The sequence below is a fragment of the Artemia franciscana genome, chromosome 20 (genome assembly GCF_032884065.1).
Source record: "Artemia franciscana chromosome 20, ASM3288406v1, whole genome shotgun sequence".
NCBI classification, from domain to species: domain Eukaryota; kingdom Metazoa; phylum Arthropoda; class Branchiopoda; order Anostraca; family Artemiidae; genus Artemia; species Artemia franciscana.
Genome location: NC_088882.1, coordinates 31,960,923 through 31,987,696, shown reverse-complemented (window position 1 = coordinate 31,987,696; position 26,774 = coordinate 31,960,923). Strand labels below are relative to the sequence as shown.

Genomic DNA, 26,774 nt, shown 5'->3' with positions numbered 1-26,774 from the left:
TGTTTGTTTTCCTACAATGATTTTTTCATGATTTGAAATCCTGAGTCCATGATGACAAGGGTTCGAGTCCTAGTGTCACTTGTTGTTTGGCTTTGAGGGGGGGGGGGGTCAGTGGCGTGATTATGAGCTCAGCCAGAGTTGGCCCAGTTATATGTGGGTACCTGGATAAATTTGGGGAAAGTAAAGAAGAAGGACTTGCGAAAACACAGAATGGCTGGTCCTAAACCTCAATTGGACTTCCTGGCTGAAGGGCCGTGAAACGGAGATCAACACCGCCGGTTTCGATTTTAGAGTCTAATGGAATATCTTTTACCTTAGTTAGTGCTTACGTACCTGGCAGTATCGGAATATACGCCAAAACTGTCAGAAATTTCTTATTTATAGCTACGTAATAATATTCACACGCTATTGAATCTCTGCAATAAAAATTCAAGGACCAACCAATCAAAAATAAGAAGGAATTATGGTCAAATGGTATAAATAATCCTAATATATCTTCTTAGTGTAAGGGATCTAAATAGACATTGGACAAAAGCAAGATTTATGACTGGAAAATTATGGCAATGCTGTTCAAGGCATTTCTAATCATGCCACTTCACTTTGATATAGAGTCAGTCGCAATACTAGAAATACCCCTAATCTAAAAGGCCATAAATCAATTGATCATGTTCGAATTGTACTAGATTGGTATGACACAATTTTTTTCTGTTTTAATGGGATAAACGAAAATGGGAATAGGTGAACACAGGGTGAATCCCGGGATAGATTTGGACAGGAGTAGGATGGCTGCTGGATATAATTTTACCTGTGTAAAAAAGAAAGTGGCCGAATGGTATATATATATATATATATATATATATATATATATATATATATATATATATATATATATATATATATATATATATATATATATTATGAAAAGAGAAATCACCAATGCAACAGCAGAAACACATAAAAAATAAAATAAAATAAAAAGAGACAGAAGGAGAAAAGGAAGACTGTTTTCCTAAATTAGTGATTAATATAGACTAGCACTTGAATGAGGCCTTAACCCTACTCATCCATACAATCACATAGGTCAAACAGCATAGCCACACACAATCAACCATAAAGAATAATCCATGGACAGGCAGTCATGTCGTCAATAAGTATAAGTCGTCATTTACCAAACAATAGAAACAATAAAGACAAATAATTCAGAGGCAAGAACCCAACACAAGGGCTCATCAGGAGAATATAGGCCTACTTGCCTATAGGGTTTCGCCACATTAAATTCTCTACCCAGTCAAGTGTTGTGGCTACCACAGAATATCCATAGCATCCCCGTGTCAGTTATCACCCCCAAAACATGCCTATGAAATATATATATATATATATATATATATATATATATATATATATATATATTTAAGTGCCGAAACCCTATAGGCAAATGTGTATTCTCCTGATGAGCCCTTGTGTTGGGTTGTTGCCTCTGAATTATATGTCTTTTTTATTGTTTTTAATATTTGGTAAATGACGACTTATACTTGCTTACGACACGACTACCTGTTCATGGATTATTCTTTATGGTTGATTGTGTATGGCTATTCTGTTTGACCTATGTAATTGGATGGATAAGTAGGGTTAAGGCCTCGTTCAAGTACTAATCTATATTAATTACTAAAGTAGGAAAACAGTCTTCCTTTCTCCTTCTGTCTTTCTTTTTGTTTATATGGTAATTTTGTATTTTTTTATGGTGTGTGTTTATTTCTGTATTTCTGCTGCTACTTTATATATATATATATATATATATATATATATATATATATATATATATATATATATACTAGCTGTTGGGGTGGCGCTTCGCGCCACCCCAACACCTAGTTGGTGGGGGCGCTTCGCGCCCCCCCCCAAGCCCCCCCGCGCGCGTAAGTCGTTACGCGCCATAATAGTTACGCGCCATTGTAGTTGTGTCCCTATGTCCCACCTGTGAATATAGATAGATATATATATATATATATATATATATATGGTTTTAACTACGTAAAACTTGCGAATATACAACATTCTTTGCTGTCCCATTGTCTTTGCATATAAATAGATTGTCAGGTTTACCGACTCTTGAACATGCAACATATAATGGTCCATGGGAAAACAATCTGTATTCAGATCTATACCTCATGATTCTAATGATTGCCCTTGAGCTTTGTTGATGGTGATTGCTAATCGACCATTCCCTGTCCCAGTGTCCCGGTCGTCATTTACATCCCCCGGTGTCCCCGTTGTAGTTGTGTCCCTGTGTCCCGGTCGTCATTTATATTCCCTGTGTCCCGGTCGTCATTTGTATCCCGGTGTCCCGGTCTGTATATACATTCGTTTTTTAGTTTTGTTTTTCTCCTTTATTTTTTTCCTTTTTTTTTCTTTTTTAGCTTATTTAGATTTTTAGATTTTTTAGTTTTTTTATTAGTTTTTAGTTTTTTTTTCTTTTTAGTTTTTTTGTCCCGGTCGTCATTTATATCCCCCTGTTTCCCCCGGTGTCCCCGTTGTAGTTGTGTCCCTGTGTCCCGGTCGTCATTTATATTCCCTGTGTCCCGGTCGTCATTTGTATCCCGGTGTACCGGTCTGTATATACATTCGTTTTTTAGTTTTGTTTTTCTCCTTTATTTTTTTCCTTTTTTTTTCTTTTTTAGTTTATTTAGATTTTTAGATTTTTTATTTTTTTTATTAGTTTTTAGTTTTTTTGTTCTTATTAGTTTTTTTGTAGTTTTTACCTTCTTTTTAGTTTTGTTAATTTTTTTTTTTACTTATGTCCTGGTCGTCATTTATACTCCCTGTGTCCCGGTGCTTTGTTGATTGCTAATCGAACATTCCTTTTGTCCTGGTCGCTTTCTCTTTGAGTGTCGTCATTTATTTTTTTCTTTTTTAGTTCTTTTAGTTTTTACCTTTTTTAGTTTTTTTTAGTTTTTTAGATGAAATTTTTTTTTAGTTTTTTCCTTTTTTTCTTTTTAGTTTTTTATTGGTTTTTACCTTTATGTTAGCTTATTTTTCAGTTTTTTCCTTTTTTTTTATTTTTTTTTTTTATTTTTTATTTTTTTTAGTTTTTTACCTTTTTTAGTTTTTTTTAGTTTTTTTAGTTTTTTTAGTTTTTTAGCTTTTTTACTTTTTTTATTAGTTTTTAGTTTTTTTGTAGTTTTTGCCTTTTTTTAGTTTTTTCAGTTTTTTTTTAGTTTTTTATTGGTTTTTACCTTTATTTTAGCTTATTTTTCAGTTTTTTCCTTTTTTTTAGTTTTTTTTAGTTTTTAGTTTTTTTAGTTTTTTACCTTTTTTTAGTTTTTTTAGTTTTTTTAAGTTTTTTAGCTTTTTTATTTTTTTTATTAGTTTTTAGTTTTTTTGTAGTTTTTGCCTTTTTTTTAGTTTTTTTAGTTTTTTAGCTTTTTTATTAGTTTTTAGTTTTTTTTGTAGTTTTTGCCTTTTTTTAGTTTTTTTAGTTTTTTAGCTTTTTTATTTTTTTTATTAGTTTTTAGTTTTTTTTGTAGTTTTTGCCTTTTTTTAGTTTTTTCAGTTTTGACGTCACCTGATCCAGTTTTTTCAGGTGACGTCACCTGATCCACGATCCACAGATCCACAGACAACTTATTTTTATATATATAGATAGTTTTTTTTTTTTACTTATGTCCTGGTCGTCATTTATACTCCCTGTGTCCCGGTGCTTTGTTGATTGCTAATCGAACATTCCTTTTGTCCTGGTCGCTTTCTCTTTGAGTTTCGTCATTTATTTTTTTCTTTTTTAGTTCTTTTAGTTTTTACCTTTTTTAGTTTTTTTTAGTTTTTTAGATGAAAATTTTTTTTAGTTTTTTCCTTTTTTTCTTTTTAGTTTTTTATTGGTTTTTACCTTTATTTTAGCTTATTTTTCAGTTTTTTCCTTTTTTTTAGTTTTTTTTTTATTTTTTATTTTTTTTAGTTTTTTACCTTTTTTTAGTTTTTTTAGTTTTTTTAGTTTTTTAGCTTTTTTACTTTTTTTTATTAGTTTTTAGTTTTTTTTGTAGTTTTTGCCTTTTTTTAGTTTTTTCAGTTTTTTTTTAGTTTTTTATTGGTTTTTACCTTTATTTTAGCTTATTTTTCAGTTTTTTCCTTTTTTTTAGTTTTTTTTAGTTTTTAGTTTTTTTAGTTTTTTACCTTTTTTTAGTTTTTTTAGTTTTTTTAGTTTTTTAGCTTTTTTATTTTTTTTATTAGTTTTTAGTTTTTTTTGTAGTTTTTGCCTTTTTTTAGTTTTTTTAGTTTTTTAGCTTTTTTATTAGTTTTTAGTTTTTTTTGTAGTTTTTGCCTTTTTTTAGTTTTTTTAGTTTTTTAGCTTTTTTATTTTTTTTATTAGTTTTTAGTTTTTTTTGTAGTTTTTGCCTTTTTTTAGTTTTTTCAGTTTTGACGTCACCTGATCCAGTTTTTTCAGGTGACGTCACCTGATCCATCCATCCACAGACAGACAGACAACTTATTTTTATATATATAGAAGATATATATATATATATATATATATATATATATATATATATATATATATATATATATATATATATATATATATCTATATATATAAAAATAAGTTGTCTGTGTGTGGATCTGTGGATCTGTGGATCAGGTGACGATCCACAAAAAAGGTAAAAAACTAAAAACTAAAAAAAAAAACTGAAAAAACTAAAAAAAGGCAAAAACTACAAAAAAAACTAAAAACTAATAAAAAAAATAAAAAAGCTAAAAAACTAAAAAAACTAAAAAAACTAAAAAACTAAAAAAACTAAAAACTAAAAAAAAAACTTAAAAAAGGAAAAAACTGAAAAATAGAAGAGAAAAAGAAAACTAATAAAATTAAGAATAAAATAAAAAAAAATAAAAAAGGTAAAAACTAAAAAAAAAGTAAAAAGAAAAAACGAAAAAAACTAAAAAAGCTAAAAAAAAAGGTAAAAACCAATAAAAAACTAAAAAGAAAAAAAGGAAAAAAAAAACTAAAAAAACTAAAAACTAAAAAAAAAACTTAAAAAAAAGGAAAAAACTGAAAAATAGAAGAGAAAAAGAAAACTAATAAAATTAAGAATAAAAATAAAAAAAAATAAAAAAGATAAAAACTAAAAAAAAAGTAAAAAGAAAAAACGAAAAAAACTAAAAAAGCTAAAAAAAAAAAGGTAAAAACCAATAAAAAACTAAAAAGAAAAAAAGGAAAAAAACTAAAAAAAAATTTCATCTAAAAAACTAAAAAAAACTAAAAAAGGTAAAAACTAAAAGAACTAAAAAAGAAAAAAAACTAAAAAAAGGAAAAAAACTGAAAAATAAAGGAGAAACAATCTAAATAAATGACGACACTCAAAGAGAAAGCGACCGGGACAAAAGGAATGTTCGATTAGCAATCAACAAAGCACCGGGACACAGGGAGTATAAATGACGACGACCGGGACACAGGGACATAACTACAAAGGGGACGCCGGGGTGCACAGGGGGATATATAAATGAATAAAATTAAGAATAAAATAAAAAAAAATAAAAAAGATAAAAACTAAAAAAAAAGTAAAAAGAAAAAACGAAAAAAACTAAAAAAGCTAAAAAAAAGGTAAAAACCAATAAAAAACTAAAAAGAAAAAAAGGAAAAAAAAACTAAAAAAACTAAAAACTAAAAAAAAAACTTAAAAAAAAGGAAAAAACTGAAAAATAGAAGAGAAAAAGAAAACTTAAAAAAAAGGAAAAAACTGAAAAATAGAAGAGAAAAAGAAAACTAATAAAATTAAGAATAAAAATAAAAAAAAATAAAAAAGATAAAAACTAAAAAAAAAGTAAAAAGAAAAAACGAAAAAAACTAAAAAAGCTAAAAAAAAGGTAAAAACCAATAAAAAACTAAAAAGAAAAAAAGGAAAAAAACTAAAAAAAAATTTTCATCTAAAAAACTAAAAAAAACTAAAAAAGGTAAAAACTAAAAGAACTAAAAAAGAAAAAAAACTAAAAAAAGGAAAAAAACTGAAAAATAAAGGAGAAACAATCTAAATAAATGACGACACTCAAAGAGAAAGCGACCGGGACAAAAGGAATGTTCGATTAGCAATCAACAAAGCACCGGGACACAGGGAGTATAAATGACGACGACCGGGACACAGGGACATAACTACAAAGGGGACGCCGGGGTGCACAGGGGGATATATAAATGACGATGGCGACTCAGGGAATGGTCGATTCACAGGTGGGACATAGGGACACAACTACAATGGCGCGTAACTAATATGGCGCGTAACTAATATGGCGCGTAACGACTTACGCGCGCGGGGGGGCTTGGGGGGGGGGGGGCGCGAAGCGCCCCCACCAACTAGGTGTTGGGGTGGCGCGAAGCGCCACCCCAACAGCTAGTATATATACATATATATATATATATATATATATATATATATATATATATATATATATATATATATATATATATATATATATATATATATATATATATATATATATATATATATATATATATATATATATATATATATATATATATATATATATATATATATATATATATATATATATATATATATATATATATATATATATATATATATATATATATATATATATATATATATATATATATATATATATATATATATATGTATATATTAATAATTTGATCAATTTAAAAATTGATCAGCTCTTTCGCATGAAACATAGAGCCGGTAAAAGAGCGAGAAATTTTCATTCACGAAATTTTTCGCAAACAAACTCTGTTTCCAATTGGTTTCAGTTTGGTTGCTGCAGTTGTTTTGAGAATTTGAATATTATTTATGATAAAAATAAATTTGTATCCTATTTAATTCCAAACATATTTGATTAGTTTGTTCCATTTTATCCGAAGGTAACCGATACTTATAATTTTTCAAGTCGAAAATATTTGAAGGATCCAAATTCCTTTACCCCAAAGAGACAATTATTAAGTTCCAATTCACATATTTCATTTCCAACCTGTCTTAGCTTTATTGTCTTTCCGCTCCACCTTTCCCGATAAATCATTAAATATAAATAAATTCTATTTTTCAGTTTTTCCACGTTCTTTGGATACTTGGGTTTGACAGACGAGCTTACTTATGCCCGTGATTACAATCCATGGCGGTTATTCATGCCCAAAGAGACTTGTCCTTTGAAGAAGTCAAAGAGAGCGGGTAAGTATTTTAATTTAAAACGTTGGACCAAAACGGGGTAAGTACTTTAATTTAAAAGGTTGGACCAAAAAGTATGAGTAACTGATAAGAGTGCAGATTCGCGATAATGCAAAAAAACACAAATGCCATCTAGCGTCTGTTAAAAGTTGGAGGCTAGGCCTAGTACATGTCTTTTTATACAGTTGATTAGTTTATCCTAAAAGTCCAAATATTTACCTTTTTTGACAGTTTTAAATGGAGGTGAGGGTAAAGAGCCCAAAACGTTTTAACTAGTAGGCTTACCAGTTTAAACTTAGGCCTACTTTGTGCACCCTGGAAAACCCTGTTGAGTTAAATAGTTCTTGAAACAAAACCAGTAAGGGTTATTTATTACTTATACAGACTTCATCTTTAAATGATTAAATATACAGATTAGGCTTGGCCTATGTCATTACCATATCAATTATCCAGTTCAGTTTGAAATTTTCGCCTTATTTAGAAACACTTTTAATGCTTTCGCCAGTCACTACGCTACGTTTGGGACTAGTAGTCTCCTATCCCTATTTTTCCATGTTAAATCGCGGAAGATCCGACTCATATCAGTTAGCCGTTCTTTTTGGGTTGGACAGCACGGGCGTTAATCCAGGGTTGCTAAATTTTCCTAGTTCTCTCGGGTAACATTTTCCTGTCAATGGGGCAAGTAGTTTTGTAATCCCCATTGCACCCTATTAAAGCAGTAAATATTTTTATTTCACTATCCTGTCTGGTTACTTGTTCTGTCTGATAATTCATGGTTGGGGGTAGGGGTGAGTTTTTGTAATTTCGCTGAGTGACATTGCCCTGTCGGTGGGGTTAATAGTTCTTTAATTCCTATTACATCCATGCTAAAGAGACAATTATTTTCATCTCATCAATTTACATCCTGTATGGTTATGACTAGGCATGTTTCTGATAAATCATGGGGAAGGGGTCTACTACCGATGGGTTACAATGTCCTGCCAATGGGGCTTATAATTTCTGATTCCTTTTTCACCCGTATCAAAGCAGAAAAGATTCTCATCTCATCGATATCCATCCTCTTCGGTTGTGGCTAGTTTCTTGTGTGATAATGGAGATGGGAATTTTGAAATAATTTCAAAATTCAACCATTACTCACATAAAAAGAGACAATAAACATATATCCAATCAATAAGAAAGAATAACTACATAATAAATAAAAGTATCAATCACTATTTATTGATTTGAGTCAACCTATAAACACTGAACCACCAGACTTTTTAAATGTGCCGAAAGAGTGGTAGTTCCATGCCACAGCTAGAAGTGTATTCCATACTTCTGAAGTTGCCACCAGAGGGTTAAAGTCAGACTGAATGTAAGGTGTGGTAGGGATGCTAATGCTGCCCTGTAATTTCTTCAATTCATTTCACCTGTACCACCATGGCCGTTAGGGAACTAGCTTAAAAGCTATTGTGGTTTCATTTTGAGCTTATTGTGGCATCGAATAAAGATCTTTAATATTTTATTGGCAACCTGGAAATTTTGGTTTTGATTTTTGCTGTGCTGATGCAAGGTTTTGATTTTAAGCGTGTTATCATACTTTCTCTTAACACCATTTTTTTCCAGTTAAATATGTTCTGTTGTAAATTCCTACCGTAATTACTACTAATTAAATATTTTAGTAGTAATTGCAGCAACATTTTATATTTTAATATATATTGCAGCACCAAGATCCCGCGGCCAACAATGCTGCGCACGCATTCCCCTAATCTATTGAAAGCCTGACTCCTTACCGAATCGAAGGAAATTTCTATTTCCTTTAAATTCTTCCCTATGACATCGTCCCATCGACGGGAAAACCTGCTTTTTGTCGAATCTAAGGTGGACGGCCAAAAAGAGCAATTTTTGGTTGAGTCTGCCGTGCCTCTTGTGTAAAACGTATCTTAGTCAACTTACCCCTTCTTTCATTGTAACCCTCGAAGGTCAGACAGAGTTCCGTTTTTCAGGTAGCTTATTGTTTGACATACATTCGGTCAAATGGGTACCTAAAACTTTCCATAGGAAATTCCTCTGGAAAACATTTAACAAATCTTCCTTTGCTGTTCGGAGAGCCCCCTCTCAGAACCATGCATGACCACTGGCATTAACCTCACTTCCGACACTTTGATCTTGGTTCACAGACTTACCTTCCTAGTTTTTCCAATAATGAAAAACTTGGGCCTTGGCTACTCTACTTTTTACATCTTCATATCCACCATCTTCGCTAATAATACTACCCAAGTAAGTGAAGCTATCCGCTCGATCAGTCCTCTCCTTATCCAGCATCACCTCATCACCTTTGTTTTGCATGAAATATATAGAAATGTTGTTCAATTCATTGCGGTTCAATTGCTATTTTAAAGTAACACGACCTGTTTTCAACGGAATACTAGCGGGCAGGGTCGGCAAGGCAGTATCCAGGGGGGTAGAGGGGTTGACCTTGAGATGTTTTTCCAACTCGCAGAAAACGTAACAAAAATCAATATAAATAAATTTTTGCCGCGTTTTTAAGTTTTTTTTTAGCCCTCACCCAAAAGAAAATCCTGGATACAATCCTAAGGGTCATATCCGGGATTTTTTCGGGGTGGGGAGGTATAAAAGGGTATTTTCTTTTGGGGGGTACAAAAAACTTAAAAAACGCATCAAAAATTAGTTTTGTTAATTATTGTTATGTTTTTACAAGTCGGACATACATTTCAGATGGGTTTATAACCCCTAATACACCTAGACATGACCAGCAGGGTTGCCACGTGGTGAAAAAATCACTTGATTTTAGCAATTTTTTGGTCGATTTAGTGATTTGCTTCAATAATCTAGTGCTTTATGTGCTGATTTAGCATTTTTTTTTTGCAACAAACAAACTCACTAGAAATAGTGATAGATCACTAGGAGTGGTTACCCTGAATACCAGTTGCAAGGCTCAAGCTAGCTACCATCCGAATATGACCTTGAGAATTTTGACCTTAATGCGTCTTTGTTTGACCTAAGTTGCTCTAAAAAATGGATGCCTTACCAAGAAAAGGTCAAAAGTTAAGGTCTTACCGTGCGACGTAGCCCTGTTTGTCAAAATTTCATTCCTGCGAATGTTTGAGTTGCTTTTAGGGCCAGTGTCCCCCAAGGGCCAAGAATTTTTGACAACTCAAAAATTCTTCCAGGAATAAAGCCTCGGTGTTGCCTAAACAATTAGATACATATTACAAGTTATACAATTCATACTCTGCCAATTAAGGATGATTTTAGCAATTTTTTGGTCGATTTAGTGATTTGCTTCAATAATCTAGTGCTTTATGTGCTGATTTAGCAATTTCTTTTTGCAACAAACAAACTCACTAGAAATAGTGAAAGATCACTAGGAGTGGTTACCCTGAATACTAGTTGCAAGGCTCAAGCTAGCTACAATCCGAATATGACCTTGAGAATTTTGACCTTAATGCGTCTTTGTTTGACCTAAGTTGCTCTAAAAAATGGATGCCTTACTAAGAAAAGGTCAAAAGTTAAGGTCTTACCGTGCGACGTAGCCCTGTTTGTCAAAATTTCATTCCTGCGAATGTTTGAGTTGGTTTTAGGGCCAGTGTCCCCCAAGGGCCAAGAATTTTTGACAACTCAAAAATTCTTCCAGGAATAAAGCCTCGGTGTTGCCCAAACAATTAGATGCATATTGCAAGTTATACAATTCATACTCTGCCAATTAAGGATATTGTCTTACATTGGCATCTTAAATTCTGTTCGATTCATTAATTCGATTCATTAATACAACTGCTAATTTTGATTAACGAGGCCCGCTTTCAGCGGCTTTAATCAAAGAAAGAAATTTATGCTAATGAGCAATTATTACTAATTTAGATATTGACATGAAAAAATAACTTGGTATGGTATTATTAGTAAATAATAACTAAAATGTTAATTATCCTACCGCGGATTGCATGATCAAATCCAGTAGTTGTGTCTCTTGGGAATCCATTACTATTGCTATTTCAAGTTATCAGCTTTCTTTTTCGTTTGTGTGAAATAAAAATAAATAAAGCAAAAGCATACCTAGGGAGCTGACACGTACGTGAAATTTTTTTTCCAACATAAGGGGTGGGTCCAATAATAAAATGGAAATGATAATTTCGATAAGAAGTTTCTAGGAAATCGTAAAAAGTAAAAAGTTCAGTGTTTTCCCTCCCCATCTAAAAATACCCAAGTTTTGTGAAAAAGCAGAAAAAAATAATCACGCAGATACTATTGGTGATCAAACCGTTATGATTGCATAATCAGTATCGGCGTAAAAAGTTGCAAAAAAGTTCTTGAACAGAAAACTGGGTTCCCAGGCTTATTATAAATAATATGGTTTACTGAAATTACTACGCTCTAACCATAATTTGCTAAGAACTTAAATAATATAATCTGCTTTAATTTATAATAAAACATATTTCGTAGTAAATAATATGATTTATAGTCAATATTAAAAACGTCTGAAAATAAAAAAGAATTATCATGCAGCAAATAGTATAATTTATAAAAAACTGTATTTATTTAGAATATATACAATTGATATATAGGCCTAAATTCTATTCCATAGTTAAAAATTCGTAAAATGAACTGGAACGCTTGATTTTTAACTGATTTCACTGAGAAGATGTTACAATACACAAGTTTTTGTTGGAATGTTAAAACCCAAAAGGGAAGAATACGTTTTTTTCAACAATCGCCAGCTGTTTGAACGAGGACCTGGGTCTCTATTCCCTAAAAGGGGGGGGGGGTATTTTTATCGTTATGAAGATACAAAATAAAAGTATTTTCCAAAATCCAGAAGGGAGTAGGCGTAGGTTTTTTAAATAAAAACCCTAATCAAGAGAATGTAAAATCACTTTAAATCACATATTTTGGAATAGTAGCACTCCTCCGAAAACCCGGCTTTCCAAAAATTTCGAAGACCCCAATTCTATTTGGGGAAATTTGAAGAAACCCTAAAAATTCTTTTATTTTTGAAATCAACATAAAACTTCATGTGGGACAGTCCAATATTGTGTGGGCTACATAAACATGAACCAAAGTTTTCGTTCACGATTCGTCGTTTTCGTTTGAAAACGAAAGTTTTCGTTTGACGATTTGTCATCCTCTGGGCAGGGCCATGTCCAGGATTTTTGTTCAGAGAGGGGGGCTTAAAAAAGCCTTAAAAAACCTTCAGGGGGGGCTTAAAAAGCCCTGGATACTTGATCAAACAACCGGTTTAGTCACCTTTATCTTGGCGTATAGGTTGTATTGAGTCACAGACTCGCTGTCTTAAAGCAGTTCAAAGGAATAGAACTTATTATTTGAAAATTTTAACTGAAAATTTATTCAAGGTTTTTGGGGTCCATGGCACAGACACAAGACTCAAATTCAACAGAAGGCAACGGACAACAATCCTTCGATATTCTCCTCCAAGAACGTTTGAGAAGGGACGAAGGTAGTTTATTATTTTTTTTTTCATTCTTTTTTTTATTTCATCAAGTCTTCATTATTTCATTAATCTAAGAAGATGGTTTTTAACCATATGTAATTAGCTTAAAGGAGTGCATTTTGTAATGCTAATTGCAATTAACTTTCGTCCTTTGAATAAATTGGGGTGCAGGAAGAGCGTGTGCGGAGTTGAAGTCGGTTGTAACTTATAAAATCTGGATAAATGAAGCTTTAAAACAGGGATGTGGAGTCTGAGTCGCGAAGTTGCGAGTTTTAGTAAATTTCTACTGAATGGAGTCAATGCAGCCTACTTTTTCGCTTTTTTTTCAGCGTCCAGGTTTTGCCAGAGAAGTCTTAAGTAGAGTTTTCCCTTCAAAATAAGGTATTTACTTATTTATTTGAGCTTCATGCTTTCGTGCTTCGCCATTTTTTATGAATGTCTTCTTTAACATTGCGATAAAATGTTAGCTTTTATCACACAGTCTTGGCTGAACTTTTCGTTAAGAAGTAATGATGCCTAGACTATTTAAAAAAAAAAACGGATTTTTAACCAAGAAATTTTTATTGTAAGTGTGTTATTGTTTATTATTTTCTTTGCTGAAGACGCCACTTAGATATAGGACCGAAACATTCAAATAATTTTTTTTCGTTCACTGTGTTGGGAAAAAAAAGTCCTCATTATTCTCTCTTCTGTATTTGTAGAATATGGACTTATATGGACTTTTTTGTTTTCATTGTTAGGTGGCTGCTTTAAAAGAGGTATCAAAGCGTTTTGCGGTCAATAATAATAATAATAATTTATTTCTTACCCACAACAACACTATAAAAGTATTAAAATGTGAAGTACAAACAATTAAATACACACAAAAAAAGCAAAACATACAAAAAATTAAAAGTAATGACAATAGAAATTTTTTACATTAATACAAAAAATTAAATAAACACACAGAATAACGAACTATGAAAAAAAATGAACATTAGATGCACACAAAAGATGAAATACAAAAAACACAAAGAGAAAAACAAATACATACACAAAGTCAACGAAAAAAAACGGATAAGACGGTGGTGAGAGGATAGGCGCGCAGAAGCTGTACTGGAGAGTTGTCTGTGAAGAATCTCCAACTTTAAAGTTATGTCAGGAACTGAGAATTTTTTAACAAGAGTCCGGTTTTTTGTCCAAGGTGGAATATACAGAAGAAATTTGCAAAATTTGAAATAATTTATCCTAATTCTTTTTAAATTACCATTATTAAGAAGGGGGAAAAGACCTAAAGCATAAAGGACAGAATGATCACAGAAAGTAGAATAGAGGTAATAGAATAGAGGAAAGTAGATCACAATAATACAACTAGTAAGAAAAATGATTTCTAGTTTTTGAGATTTCAAAATGGACATTTACATAAAAATTAAACATTTTTGGATGCTCATAGGACACATTCATGGACCAAAGAGTTGGCAACCCTGGTAGTAGTAACTTTTCAATTAGTTCTGGTTATTTTTGGTGACTTAAGAAGGTCTCGATTTCTAAAAATTTCCTATTTTACCTTTTTTTTTTATTGCGTTAGATGTTGCAATCTGCTTCATTAAGTCCTTATATAGATGAAAAATGTCCTTTTTATATTTATAATAGCAATAAATTTATTAAGTGAAGCTCATTTTTATGAGTCAGAAGTCTGCTGAATTTACTCTTGTGAGTTTTATTAATACCCACAATTGTGTGTATTTAAAGAATTGTGTGTATTTTAAGAGCACACAATTGTGTGCTCATTTTTATGAGTCAAGTCTGCTGAATTTACTCTTGTGAGTTTTATTAATACCCACAATTGTGTGTATTTTAAGAGCACACAATTGTGTGCTCATTTTTATGAGTCAGAAGTCTGCTGAATTTACTCTTGTGAGTTTTATTAATACCCACAATTGTGTGTATTTAAAGAATTGTGTGTATTTTAAGAGCACACAATTGTGTGCTCATTTTTATGAGTCAGAAGTCTGTTGAATTTACTCTTGTGAGTTTTATTAATACCCACAATTGTGTGTATTTAAAGAATTGTGTGTATTTTAAGAGCACACAATTGTGTGCTCATTTTTATGAGTCAGAAGTCTGCTGAATTTACTCTTGTGAGTTTTATTAATACCCACAATTGTGTGTATTTAAAGACTGAAATGTGCGAGTTTAGTATGGAAAAATATATTAGTTTAGACATAAATATGTTTATTTGTATGTACATAAATATATAGAAGTGACAAAAAATGTTTTCAAACATATATAATTTTGCATGTACGTAAATAATTCAAAGTTTAGCTTTGTCATAAATTCTCTCAAATTTCTACTCAATATTATAATCAAAATTTAATCACTATTTTAAGATAGAAAAAATCCATACAGTATCTTTTGAAACTTAAAAAAAAGAGACTAAAATCACGTATATAAAACTGTTCATGGTGACAAACTGAAACTAAGGAGTTTATGCGGCTCAATAGTAACGAAACAGAATATTGATATCAATAGATATATCAAAAGAATCGCCTTATTATGCTGATCAAATAAAAAACGGGTTTTTTTCACACGAAACTAAGGAGCAACATTAAAACTTAAACCAAACAGAAATTACTGCGTATATAAGGGGTTCTCCCTTCGTCAATACCTCGCTTTTATGCTAAAGTTTTTTTTAGTACTTTCAAGAGAGCTATTTATTCTAAGTTAAATGGCCTTTGTGATACAGGGGTCATTCTTAAAGAATTGGAATAAAATTCGAACTTTAGCGTAAAGATCGAGGCATTGACAGGGGGTGAACCTGCTGCATTACGTAATTATTTATGTTCATATCAAGTTTTAATGTTGCTCATTACTTTGAGTCGAAAAAACTTGTTTCTTTTATTTAATCGTAGTTAAGAAGCTGCTTAAGATAACATTAAACCCTAAGATTGGCCGAAAAAATAACACAAATTATTGTTTATATCAGCCACTATTTAACAAAATTCTGACTTCAGCGTAAAGAGTGAGGGACTGACGTGGGGAAGAAACACCCTCATATACGTGATATGAGGGAGTTCACCCCCTCGTCAATACCTCGCTCCTTACGCTTACGTTTGAATGTTGTTCCAATTCTTTAAGAATTCCCCCTGAATCCCAAAAGCCGTTTAATTAGAATAAATAGCTTTTTTGAAATTACTAAAAATACTTTAGCTTAAAGAGCGAGGTGTTGATGAGGGGGAGAACCCCCCTCATATACGTAATAATTTCTGTTCTTTTAAGTTTTAATGTTTCTCCTTACTTTCAGTTGAAAAAGCTTGTGTTTTTTGTGCAATTCTGACTGTTTTTTAAATAATGCTGGGCATCGAATGCCCCCTTCATGGAAATTCTTTTTTCTCGTGAAAAATTCCTCCATAGAAAGATCCTCACACGTAACCCTCTCTTCCCAACCTCCACCCTCGCCAGAAAAAATCCCCCCTGAAAATATTAAGTCGTCCTCAAAGATATAGTTATGAGATTTTGCGACTATGTTGAACAAAATGTCTATCTAAAAATTTTGGTCCGGTGACTTTGGGGGAAAAATGAGCTTGTGAGGGGGCCTAGTTACCCTCCAAATTTTTTGGTCACTGAAAAAGGTCACTAGAACTTTTAATTTCCATTCAAATCAGCCACTTCGCGACATTCTAGGACCACTGGGTCGATACGATCTCCCCTTGGGGAAATAAAACCAAATAAACGTAGAGCCGTGATCTTGTTTATGGCAAAAAAAAAACAAAATTCTACAGTTTTGCAGATAGGAGTTTGAAACCTTTACAGTAGGATTCTCTGATACGCTAAATTTTGGATCTCATTTGGTGGTATGATTTTCATTAAGATTCTATGACTTTTAAGGGGTGTTTCCCCTTTTTTCGAAAATAAGGCAAATTTTCTCAGACACACAACTTTTGATGGGTAGGACTAAACTTGATGAAACTGATATATTTAAAATCAACTTAAAAATCCAATTCTTTTTATGTATCTATTCGTATCAAAATTCCGGTTTTTAGAGTTTCGGTTACTATTGAGCCGGGATGCTCCTTACTTACAGCTCGTTACCACGAACTGCTTGATTCCAAATATATAAGAGTCATTAAGTTTAGTGTTATCCATGAAAGACTACGAGCCTGGAAAAATTTGCCCGATTTTCGAAAAAGGGGGGAAACATCCTCTAAAAGACAAAGAATCTTAATGAAAATAATACCATCGGATTCATCGTATCAGAGTTTTAAAGCTCCTATCTGTAAAAATGTGGAATTCTGTATTTTTTTATTTTTTTTTTTTACCAGAAGAAATATCACGGATGCGTGTTTATTTGTTTACTATGCAAACATTGGAAACCAGAACCAAGCCACTTGAGGCCAGCTGAACCGTGCGCGAACTCCTACTTCACTCTGCTCTTTCTATAGTTTCACTGTTTAATTCTCCCTATGAAGTATCTAATGTACTTACTTTTCGCGGGAACCAGACAAAGAATTGTCCTGCCAAGCACCAATTGATTTCGGAGGGTACTTGTGTATTATTCAGAACACACTCAATAAGTGAAGTTTGGTTCTTTCGTGAAACAAACTATGATGCAGGTACATTTTAATCAAATATTTTATATATAGAGGTGGTTAGGTTAAGTTAGGTATTTGATATAATGCACCCATTCCCTAATGTGCAAATATATAGCCCAAACTTTTGATAAATCTATTGAAATAAAACAAAATATGATGAAAATATAATACTTTATTTTATTTTATTTTTTATTCTATAATAATTTATTCCCAAATCATAATTTCAAAATCAATGTTCAGATACTATCTTCTATCACTATGCGTAGCAAACTAAATTGAGTTTTTTCTTTGTGGCTATAAAACCGGATTTTCTCAGAAAATGTACCTGCATCGTAGTTTGTTTCATGAAAGAACCTAATTTCACTTACTGAGTGTGTTCTGAATAATACACAAGTACCTCTTAGAGTTCGTTCCAACGAACGCTTTAATCTATCGGCGTAAGCTTCCTCGGTGATGTTCAGCCAATATCTGTCCCAAAGCCTACCATGCCTCCGGAAGCCTCCCATGGTTCAAGGTTCTTCTTTAATTTTGCCAAAGTATCCATGACGTATCCATGTTTTGTTAATAATTTTCTGTGGACGTTCCAACGAAATGCGTCCTTTTTTCTTTGGATGACATGACCTAGTCCGAGAGTTGTCAATACGGATTCCAGATAGGTCCATGGGTCCAGATCGATTATCAAGAATTTCATCAGCTTTCATCTGTGCAACATAACCTAGCCCACCCAGCACCATGACCGAAAGGTCTTTGATCCCTGAACCAGCGTATGTTGTTTTTCTGCAGTTCTATGTTTTTAATGTTTAAACGTAACGCGACATCTTCCTATCTTTTGATAGTCGAGTCGGCTTTATCCATTCACCAAATTGCATTCCTTAAGATTGTTTTAAATTCTTAGTTAGATTGAAAAGACGTCGAAAACGCGTCAGAAATATTGAATTGTATTTACTTATGACCCATGTAAACACAATAATAAAAGAGTATAAGAAAATAAGAGAAAGACAGAAAATGACAAATAAAACTAAAATAAAATTCATAACATAAGAACACAAGCACAATAATTACATACACAAAAAAACGCGATACATTTACTGTAGGGAACGCCATGGGGATCCATTATACAGCTTCAATACATCTGCATGTGGCAGCATTAGGATCTATAACGCCGTATCTCCTGTTGACCCAAGACAATTTTCTAAGAACAACTGAATTGTGACTCGATCTTTGGATAGATCTGACATTGATAAATGCAATCATATCAGTGTATTGTCCTTTGAGATCAAGTTGTTGATGTAGCCTTGTCGGAGAATCGCTTGTTTCAGAGGGAGTATAAACCTAATCTCTTTGAGCAAGTCTATTCCTATACAGAGTTGCCAACAGCGGTACATTGTACCGGTTTGGTACATTTCACCTCTAAAGGTACATTCTGGTACAATCACAAATTTTCTGGTAAATTTTGCAAAATGTGGTAAAATATGGTACAAAAAGATTTGACTGGGATTCAGGACGCAGCGAGCAGAGGGAATTGTAGTTTTTATTTGTTTTCTCTTCTAGAGTTTTAAGATTTCCTTTACACATTTGTTTAAGTGCATGTTATTGGCCTCTTGCGGTCATAATATAGCTTGAAGCTGCACACCTGTCTGTACGGTAAGTACAAAATAGGTGAGCAGCTATTTTCTAGGAGTGACACCAAAATGGTCTCTGCAGGGGAAAGGAGGTCTCCCACATATTTTTGAAAGAAGATATCTGATACTTCATTCTTTTAATGTAATGTAATTTTCCCATCGTCTACGTGTTGTGCGTAGCAAAAAAGTGTTTTGTCTTGCCCATAGCACAGCACGCAAAAAATAGATATAGTACAATTTTAGGGCGTTTTGCGGTACTTTTTCGTCGGAAGCGTTGACAACACTGTTCCTATAACAATAAGCTGTGAAATAGGACGGGTTTGTTATTTAGTAGTTTGAAATGAGTTATGGAAACGCTTTTCAAAATTTTGAGAAAGCCATTTTGTTCAGTATAGTTAAAAATCCGAATAACTACGCCTCTGGAAATTAAATGACCCTCCACATCCCCTGGGGAAAGTCGTTATATTATAAAATTTGCCCATTGTTTACGTGTAGCATTTGTCATTGGGAAGTATGCATACATTTTTTGGGTGAAGGGACGAATTTTCTGCTGGAGGGATTTTTCCATAGGAAATATTATCCATGGAGAGGGAATTTTCCAGGGGAAAGTTTACCCGGTGGGGAATTTGTCAGAATTCCTATACGAAATTCTTCTTATGTCTTGCTTTCTCTTTGCCGACTCAATTTTGCACGTGGAGATGTTAAGGGTAAGTATCTGAGGTAAATTTTCACCAGGATTGAATTGTCTACATGCTATATCTCCGGGAAGGAGTGATTTTCCCCGAAAGGCACTCTCTGCCCACCCTTGGCCGTTTCTTAGCCTATTTCTATATTGTCCTCCATTCCCGGCTTGAGTTCAGGATACGAAAGATAATTATGTCTCTTATATTAGGAAAAAATTAGATATATTAGTTATAATAATTAATATATTTTTGGAACCTGTTGGTTTGATTTAAGCAAAATCAAGTTCCACAATCAGATAATCATGCAAAAATGTTTTCAAAAAATTCCAGACCATTAACCTACTTAAATTTTTTAGGTCGTTTCTCAGCCTGTTTCTTTCTTGTCCTCCATTCCCGGTTTGAATTCAGGATACGAAAAAGAATCGTGTCTCTCATTAAAAAAAAAAATTAATAAAATTTCAACTAATTTACTTATTGTTATTTTTTCGGTTTTCGCTTTCTTGTCCTTTTTAATGTACTATATTTTAATATACCTTTTAATATACTATTTGTATTCGTTTTAAGTTTACATATATTTATTTCTCAGTTTTAATATTTGTTGCCAATTTCATAAAATGACAGTTGCATCCTTTTGCCAATTTCAAGTGTATTTTTGCTTTAAACCTTTTTTGATGTTATTGCTCTATATTTTTTTCCTCCGAAACACGAATTTAGCCTAACCAAGATTGTGATAGTATTTTTTCTGCCAAAGGTCTTATCTTATAACGTAAAAACTGAACGCTCAGTATGGATCTGTTCTGCTAATTTGGAAGGCCTAAACTGCTTTCTTTTTTAAAACAGTTTTTGGTAAAGAATTGTAATTAAGGAGCGATATGGCTCGATAGTAACCAAAGCTCTAAGAAACAGGGATACACGAATAAGGATACATGCATCTATATCTAAGGATATATGTATCTATATAACAGGGATACAGGGATACATGTATCTATTGTTTCTAAGAAACAATAGATACATTAATAAATATAATTTTGATATTTACTCAAAATATGTATCAAATTTAATGTACCCATCAAAAGTAACAAGCCTGAGGAAACTTGCCCAATTTTTGATAAAGAGGAAAACACCCCCTGAACGTCAAGTAATCTTAATGAAAATCACTCTATCAGATTCAGCACACTAAAGAACCCTGTTCCAGAGCTTTCAAGCTCCTACGTACGAAAATGTGGTTACGTGGGAAGATCTTTCCATGGAGGAATTTTTCATTGGCGAAGGGAATTTTCCATGGAGGGGGAGACAGATTTCCTATTATGAAGTAAATGAAAAAAAAACATCATAAAGTAAATGAGAAAACAAGTTTTTTTCAACTGAAAGTAAAGAGCAACATTGAAAATTAAAACGAGCAAGAATTATTACGTATATGAGGGGGGTGGCACCCTTGTCACCATCTCGCTCTTTACACTAAACTTTTTTTAAGTACTTTGAAAGAGAGCTGTTTATTCTAATTAAACGGTCTTTGTCATTCAGGAGTCATTCTTAAAGAATTAAGATGAAATTTGAACATTGATAGAAGGGATGCCCCCCCCCCTCATATACGTAGCAATTTCTGTTGGTTTTAAGTTTTAACGTTGCTCGTTACTTTCAGTTGAAAAACTTGTTTTTTATCTAATTTCTAATGTAAAACATCAAGCACAATGCTAAAAACCTGCTAAGGCATTGCTAATAGTCCCGTCTGCTTAGATCGTTATGGCGGGAAGTTTTAGCCCCTGGATGATAAAAAAATAACTTCATTAATATTCTTCGTGCTATTATGTTTATTCACTTGTAATATAAAATTCAGTTCTATATAGTGTCAAATATTTTACATAATAGTGAAATATTTGTTTCGAATTTTGAGTCCTTTATAATAAATTTTGAATCTTATATTTACTGTTCTAAAAAAGAGATCGTTTTCTTAGCATTCCGTATATTTGTAACCAAGATAATAATATTTAATAAACTTATTTATATTACTCTTTTAATTTTTGTAGAGCTCTATAGTTGAAGACTGGTTAATGCCGGTTTTAAAATTTGGGCTAAAAGATTATGGGCAACTAACTGATGTGGTATTCGGAGCTAGCATCAATATAAATATAATTATCAACGTCATCTACCTTATGGCAAACTTTGTTTATTATTAATTTTGTAGACGTGATAATTTTGAAGCTGAGATTGCTCGCTAATTGTAATACAGTTTTGGTAAATAATAGGAAAATCGGTAGAATTCATGGAATTTTTTATGAAATATCTAACTTTTTTTATGAGTTGAATGAATATCCAGATGATTACAGTTGACATCCCAGTTTTCCCTCATTAAGATGAATATATACATATATAAATAAATAAATATATATATATATATATATATATATATATATATATATATATATATATATATATATATATATATATATATATATATATATATATATATATATATATATATATATATATATATATATATATAGTACCTATCATTTTTGCTAAAATGGCACAATTTTGGTCAAACACTTAAAAAAATTAATTGCAGTTTAATTGTACGCTACTATATTTGAAAAAAAAAATTATCGCCTATTTCAGACTCAATTGCCGTAATGCCTGAAATTCCGTAAATGTGTACCCTTCAATCTGGGAGGTCTAACTCTTGTTAAAAATGGGAATTCCTCGTGGATAGGTGCGAAAAATAGTTCTTCATAGGACTTTTAATAGGTTTTTACTTATCAAACAAAACCAAACGAGTTCTAAACTTAAATTAAAAAAAAAGAATTAAAAAAAGAAAAAAACACAATAAAATAAGATTTAAACCGAATAAAATCACGAACTTCAATATAAAATTATATCTATGGTTGAAGGAAATGAGGAGGCATGAGGGACATTTTCAGTGAGGCACTGCAATTCTCTTCTAAGGAGTTTGTAGAAAAATAATCTATTAGTTTAGTGCAAATGATATAATGCTTGCTTTTATCATCATCAACGTAAACTTGCCTCTGATGCTGCCTGCCTTCAGCTGGGACCACTGATCACCGTTTACGGCTGTTTTATTATATTTAGGTGTTTAATTTTGTTTATAATAGTTATTAAGTCATTGTAAAGTTATTAATTTGTTATTTTCGTTGTATTTTTCTTTTTTTTTTATCTGATTCTACTATCTTCAATTGAGTAGGTGGATTATAATATTATTTCCATTTTCAAGGGCGCTAAGTCCCTCTAAGAAAGTCAGTGTTTGAAGATGAGTAGCGACAAATGCCAGAATTACTTAGATAAATTAAGAAAAGTGGGAAAAACCTTTCCAGTTCATTTAATTCTAATTTATAGGGCAATGAAGCCCTCCACAGACGGGAGCGATTTGGCTCTTTCAGAAAACACAATGGATGATATAACCTAGGCAAACGCCTGTAGGAGCCACTGATTTAGTATTATGGCTCCAGCAATAGGCTACTATCAGCAAGGTTCAAAAAATGGTTGTTCAAGTATCGGTATCACGCTTAGTCAAGTCTTTAATTAATTCAGTGCGGGAGGGGACTCCTTTCCCTTGCTCAGGTGCCTGATTAAGAGGACGTATTAGCAATGCTTCAGAAACGATTGATGGTACTAAGTTCTAACTTTCAGCGTGTGTTCAAGGGGATGTTGAAGAAACCAAAGAAGCTATGCGCGTGCTGCTACTAATATTACTGCTGCTACTACTGCTGTTGCTACTACGCAGCTTAGGGTATTAAGGTAAAGATTTGAGGGAATTTTTAGGCGGATGTTCAACTAAATCAAAACGAACTATAAATGTATAGATTTTCAAAAGGTAACAAAGTAGTATCTCAAAAGCGGCTTACGTTATTAAGTTAGATTTTTAAGGGTAAGTTGTCACAGATTTTAAATTAGCCGGAAGGCACTATATGTGCTCGCCGCTTTGCAAGTGGAAGCTTACATGTATTTTTATTTTCAGGAACAAATATGGCTCCAAGACCAACTGGAAGTCCAGCCTCGGGACTTACAGTTCGGGACTTCTCGAAAGACCTACCAAATTCGGGACAGTCACAATGGCCTTTTTTGCACAACTTAGCATCATCTGGGTTTCAGCCGGGACAATTTTCTAGTTTATACCCCGGTTTTTATGGAGGGAGCCCCTTTCCCCCTTCACTTGGTGGAATGCTCACAGAAGAGGTAAGGCACATGCAGCTGCATCACTACTGCTGCAAGGAAGCAGAAGTAGCTGCAATATTCTAGAACTTTTACCAATGTAACTTATAACTGCCATTTGCGAAATGAGAGTAATTTAAATGTTCACGTAGACATATAGTCTAGACTATTATATAGGGTAAGTCCGAGAGAGTTAGTTTGTGGACATCAATTGTGGACAATATTCTTGTGCAAATCCACGTGCTTTTAGTTTGGTGGAGGGCATTATAAAGAGTATCAAAAAATAGTAATACTTAAAAAAGATTCATATAACATTTTGACAGACCTTGAAATGGCCAGACTTCTTAGCCTTTCTTCCTGCATAGCAGTGGCACCAATTCACGAAACTCTAAGGGGGTGAGAGGATTTTTTTAGTTTTTTTTAACGAAAATAAATGAACGTGTGTTTTTTTGATAGTGTTGATTCGATTTTTTCTAAATTCATTGAATTACATGAAGATGCGAAAAAAAATTAATTTCAAAACCTAGAGGGTTGGGTCAATTTCGATCATTTTAAGTTGAAAAAATATTAACAGGTATTTCTCAAAATATAGAGGGCAGGATTGCTAATCTCCATCTTATGGTGCTAATTTTTGAATCCGGACATATTTATTTTTCAATACTTGATATTCTAATAATACTCTGAAACATAATCTGTAAATTAAATTTAACCAATTATTGAATGAATTCAAGCTTTAGGTTTGCAGGCAAACTTCAACAGTTGCTTTATTAATTTCTATTATTGCATAGATATTCCCAGCGGGTGGCTCCCTGCTCTGCTCCCTAAAACAAAAAAAATTGAAAAATACGACTCATTTGACATAATTTCTCCGCAAGTTAGTCTCTGTCACGATTATGATAAACTTGCATAATCATATAAATATGAGGGTCACCCCAAGTAAATGATTTTGGGAGGCAACCCCCGTAATTCACTATCTTGGATAGAACCACCGGCGATAAGACATTAATATCCAGATAGAGTTCTTAAGAGATTGTCTGGACCCCCTTGGATTCTTCCTAGTAAGTAATTTTTGAGTTAGAAGGTAACAACACTAGGTATATTATTATTTATATATCCTTACTCTAAATTCACAGATAACAGGAAAAAACGTCAGACTAAAGCTCACCCCATAGGATCAAACAGTACTAATGGTTGAAGGAAAAGAGACAGAAATAAGCTGAAAACAGAAGCAATAATTAAGGCTTCAAGGTTGACACCAGTGGTGCAAGGGGTAGGCGCACCTCTTTGCGAATGAGCTTGATCCCTAAAAAAAAATCTGAAGAATTTTCAGGGTTCTGACTTTGTTAGGACTGTTCTGAAATTGCATATAGCCTAAAACCTTTCACTCTAATGGTGTTGAGAAAGCAACGGACAGAAAGACTATGATATTCTGAAGAAAAATAAAGTACATAATTTTAGATCGAACTGTCAACTAATATCCCCTTAAAACTAGATCCTAAATAGGGCATATTTCCACCAAGTTGACACATAACCCTAGAAGGTCGACGCATAACTATCCTGGAGGAGTTCTTCTTGAGAGTAGAAACTATCTTGGCTTACACCTGGCTCACGGAATCTTTACCAAATACCTAGAGCTGTTTCTAGGGTCGGTTATGCCTGGACTAATATTAATTACATCGCCCCCTCCTGACCCAAATATGAGCAAAGAAAAGCCGAATCAAAGTGAATTTTTTTCAAAGTGGGCAACTCCCTTCCGCGGCAGCTCTTCCCCTTCCAGATATGATGCCCGGGGCTGCTGAACTGGTTTTCCCCTTCCTTTGAACGGTTCTACAAATACCCTATCCAGGTTGTATGCTGGTTATAACATCTTTGCTCACCTTTAAGGGTATGTTATTTCAGAAAATACTGGGACTGTTAGCGGCATTACTAAGCATCCTTAAGTTAGGAAAAATATGAATTATAAGAAATTATACAATCACAAGAAACTAGAGAAAAACCACAAATTTCTTACAATTAGTATACAAGTTACTAAATTTAATGGCTGAAGAATATGTCACTCTTCTGTAAATTATTATCTTAAAATTATCTTAACTATTTTATATTATTATTTTTATTTTCATCTTGTCGATTTTTTTATCGTAAGTAAAAGTTTTATAAACGATTAAACAAAAAGTGATACTGGGCACTATTCTGTTAATTTTATTTTTTGTTAGTTTAATTATATATATCCCTCTATTTAAACAGCCGTGATCTGGCGAGAACTTATACAAATCCATTTAATAATGTTTAATTTTCTAATCATAATTTTATTGAATTTTAAGTAAGTCCTTGTTTCAAGGGGCTTTTCTGTAAATAGGTTACTCCCCAAAATACAAAATTGAATTGCACAACGGCAGTAGTTTGCAATGTGCAAAAAACTCTAATATTTCAACTTTTTTTTAGACCTACAGCTATTTTAAACACCTTATTTCAAAGAGGCTGTAGGGTGATGATGTCGAACCTGCAAATGCAAAATTTGAATTACATAGCTTTGCAAGTGTCGATGTGGGAAACAACTCTATTTTTTTTCAAATCTCAGCCTACAGTAATTTTAATAGTCTATGAAGAGGTTGCTCCTTCAAATTAAAAATTGAGTGAACCACGGCAATAGTATTAATGTTAAAAAAAAGCTCTATCATTTCAACTTCTTTGTCAACTCTAAACCTCCTGTAATTTTAGGCACATTATTTCAAAGAGGCTACTATTAGAAGAGGTTGCTCCCTCAATATAAAAATTTAACAGTATAACTGTGCTAGTACTACCTTCAAAACGGCTCTATAGTTTCAACTTTTTCTTTAATCTAAATCTGCAGTAATTTTAATAATCTGTGAAGAGGTTGCTCCCTCAAATGCATATCTTAAATTCAAGGCCTTATCCAGGGAGGAGATTCAAGGTCCGAGCCCTCCCCGTCCCAAATATTAATAGGTGTTATGGCTCTATATTTTCAATTTTTTTATAAAATTCAAAACCAATAGCAATTTTAAACGCATCGTTATGTCAAAGAGGTTGCTTCCCTCACATGCAATTTATAAATTGCCAAACAGTGCTATTACTAATATGCAAATCAATAT

General features: G+C 32.6%; 1 protein-coding gene and 1 long non-coding RNA gene across 4 annotated transcripts in view; both read left to right on the top strand.

The window, feature by feature from the left end:
* The window catches only part of LOC136040124 (homeobox protein cut-like), a 233,528-nt gene that overhangs the window by 50,780 nt on the left and 155,974 nt on the right, over positions 1–26,774 (top strand). For all 3 annotated transcript variants that reach the window (XM_065724226.1, XM_065724224.1, XM_065724225.1), the window contains exons 2-4: positions 7,057–7,178; positions 12,524–12,627; positions 23,471–23,688. In XM_065724226.1, the coding sequence (XP_065580298.1) occupies positions 7,123–7,178; positions 12,524–12,627; positions 23,471–23,688 (378 nt within the window). In that variant the 5' untranslated portion in view covers positions 7,057–7,122. The remainder of the gene's footprint in view (positions 1–7,056; positions 7,179–12,523; positions 12,628–23,470; positions 23,689–26,774) is intronic.
* LOC136040123 (uncharacterized) lies at positions 4,507–5,758 on the top strand. Its single transcript, XR_010620627.1, has 2 exons — positions 4,507–4,943; positions 5,166–5,758. It is a non-coding gene; the product is annotated as an uncharacterized LOC136040123 (long non-coding RNA).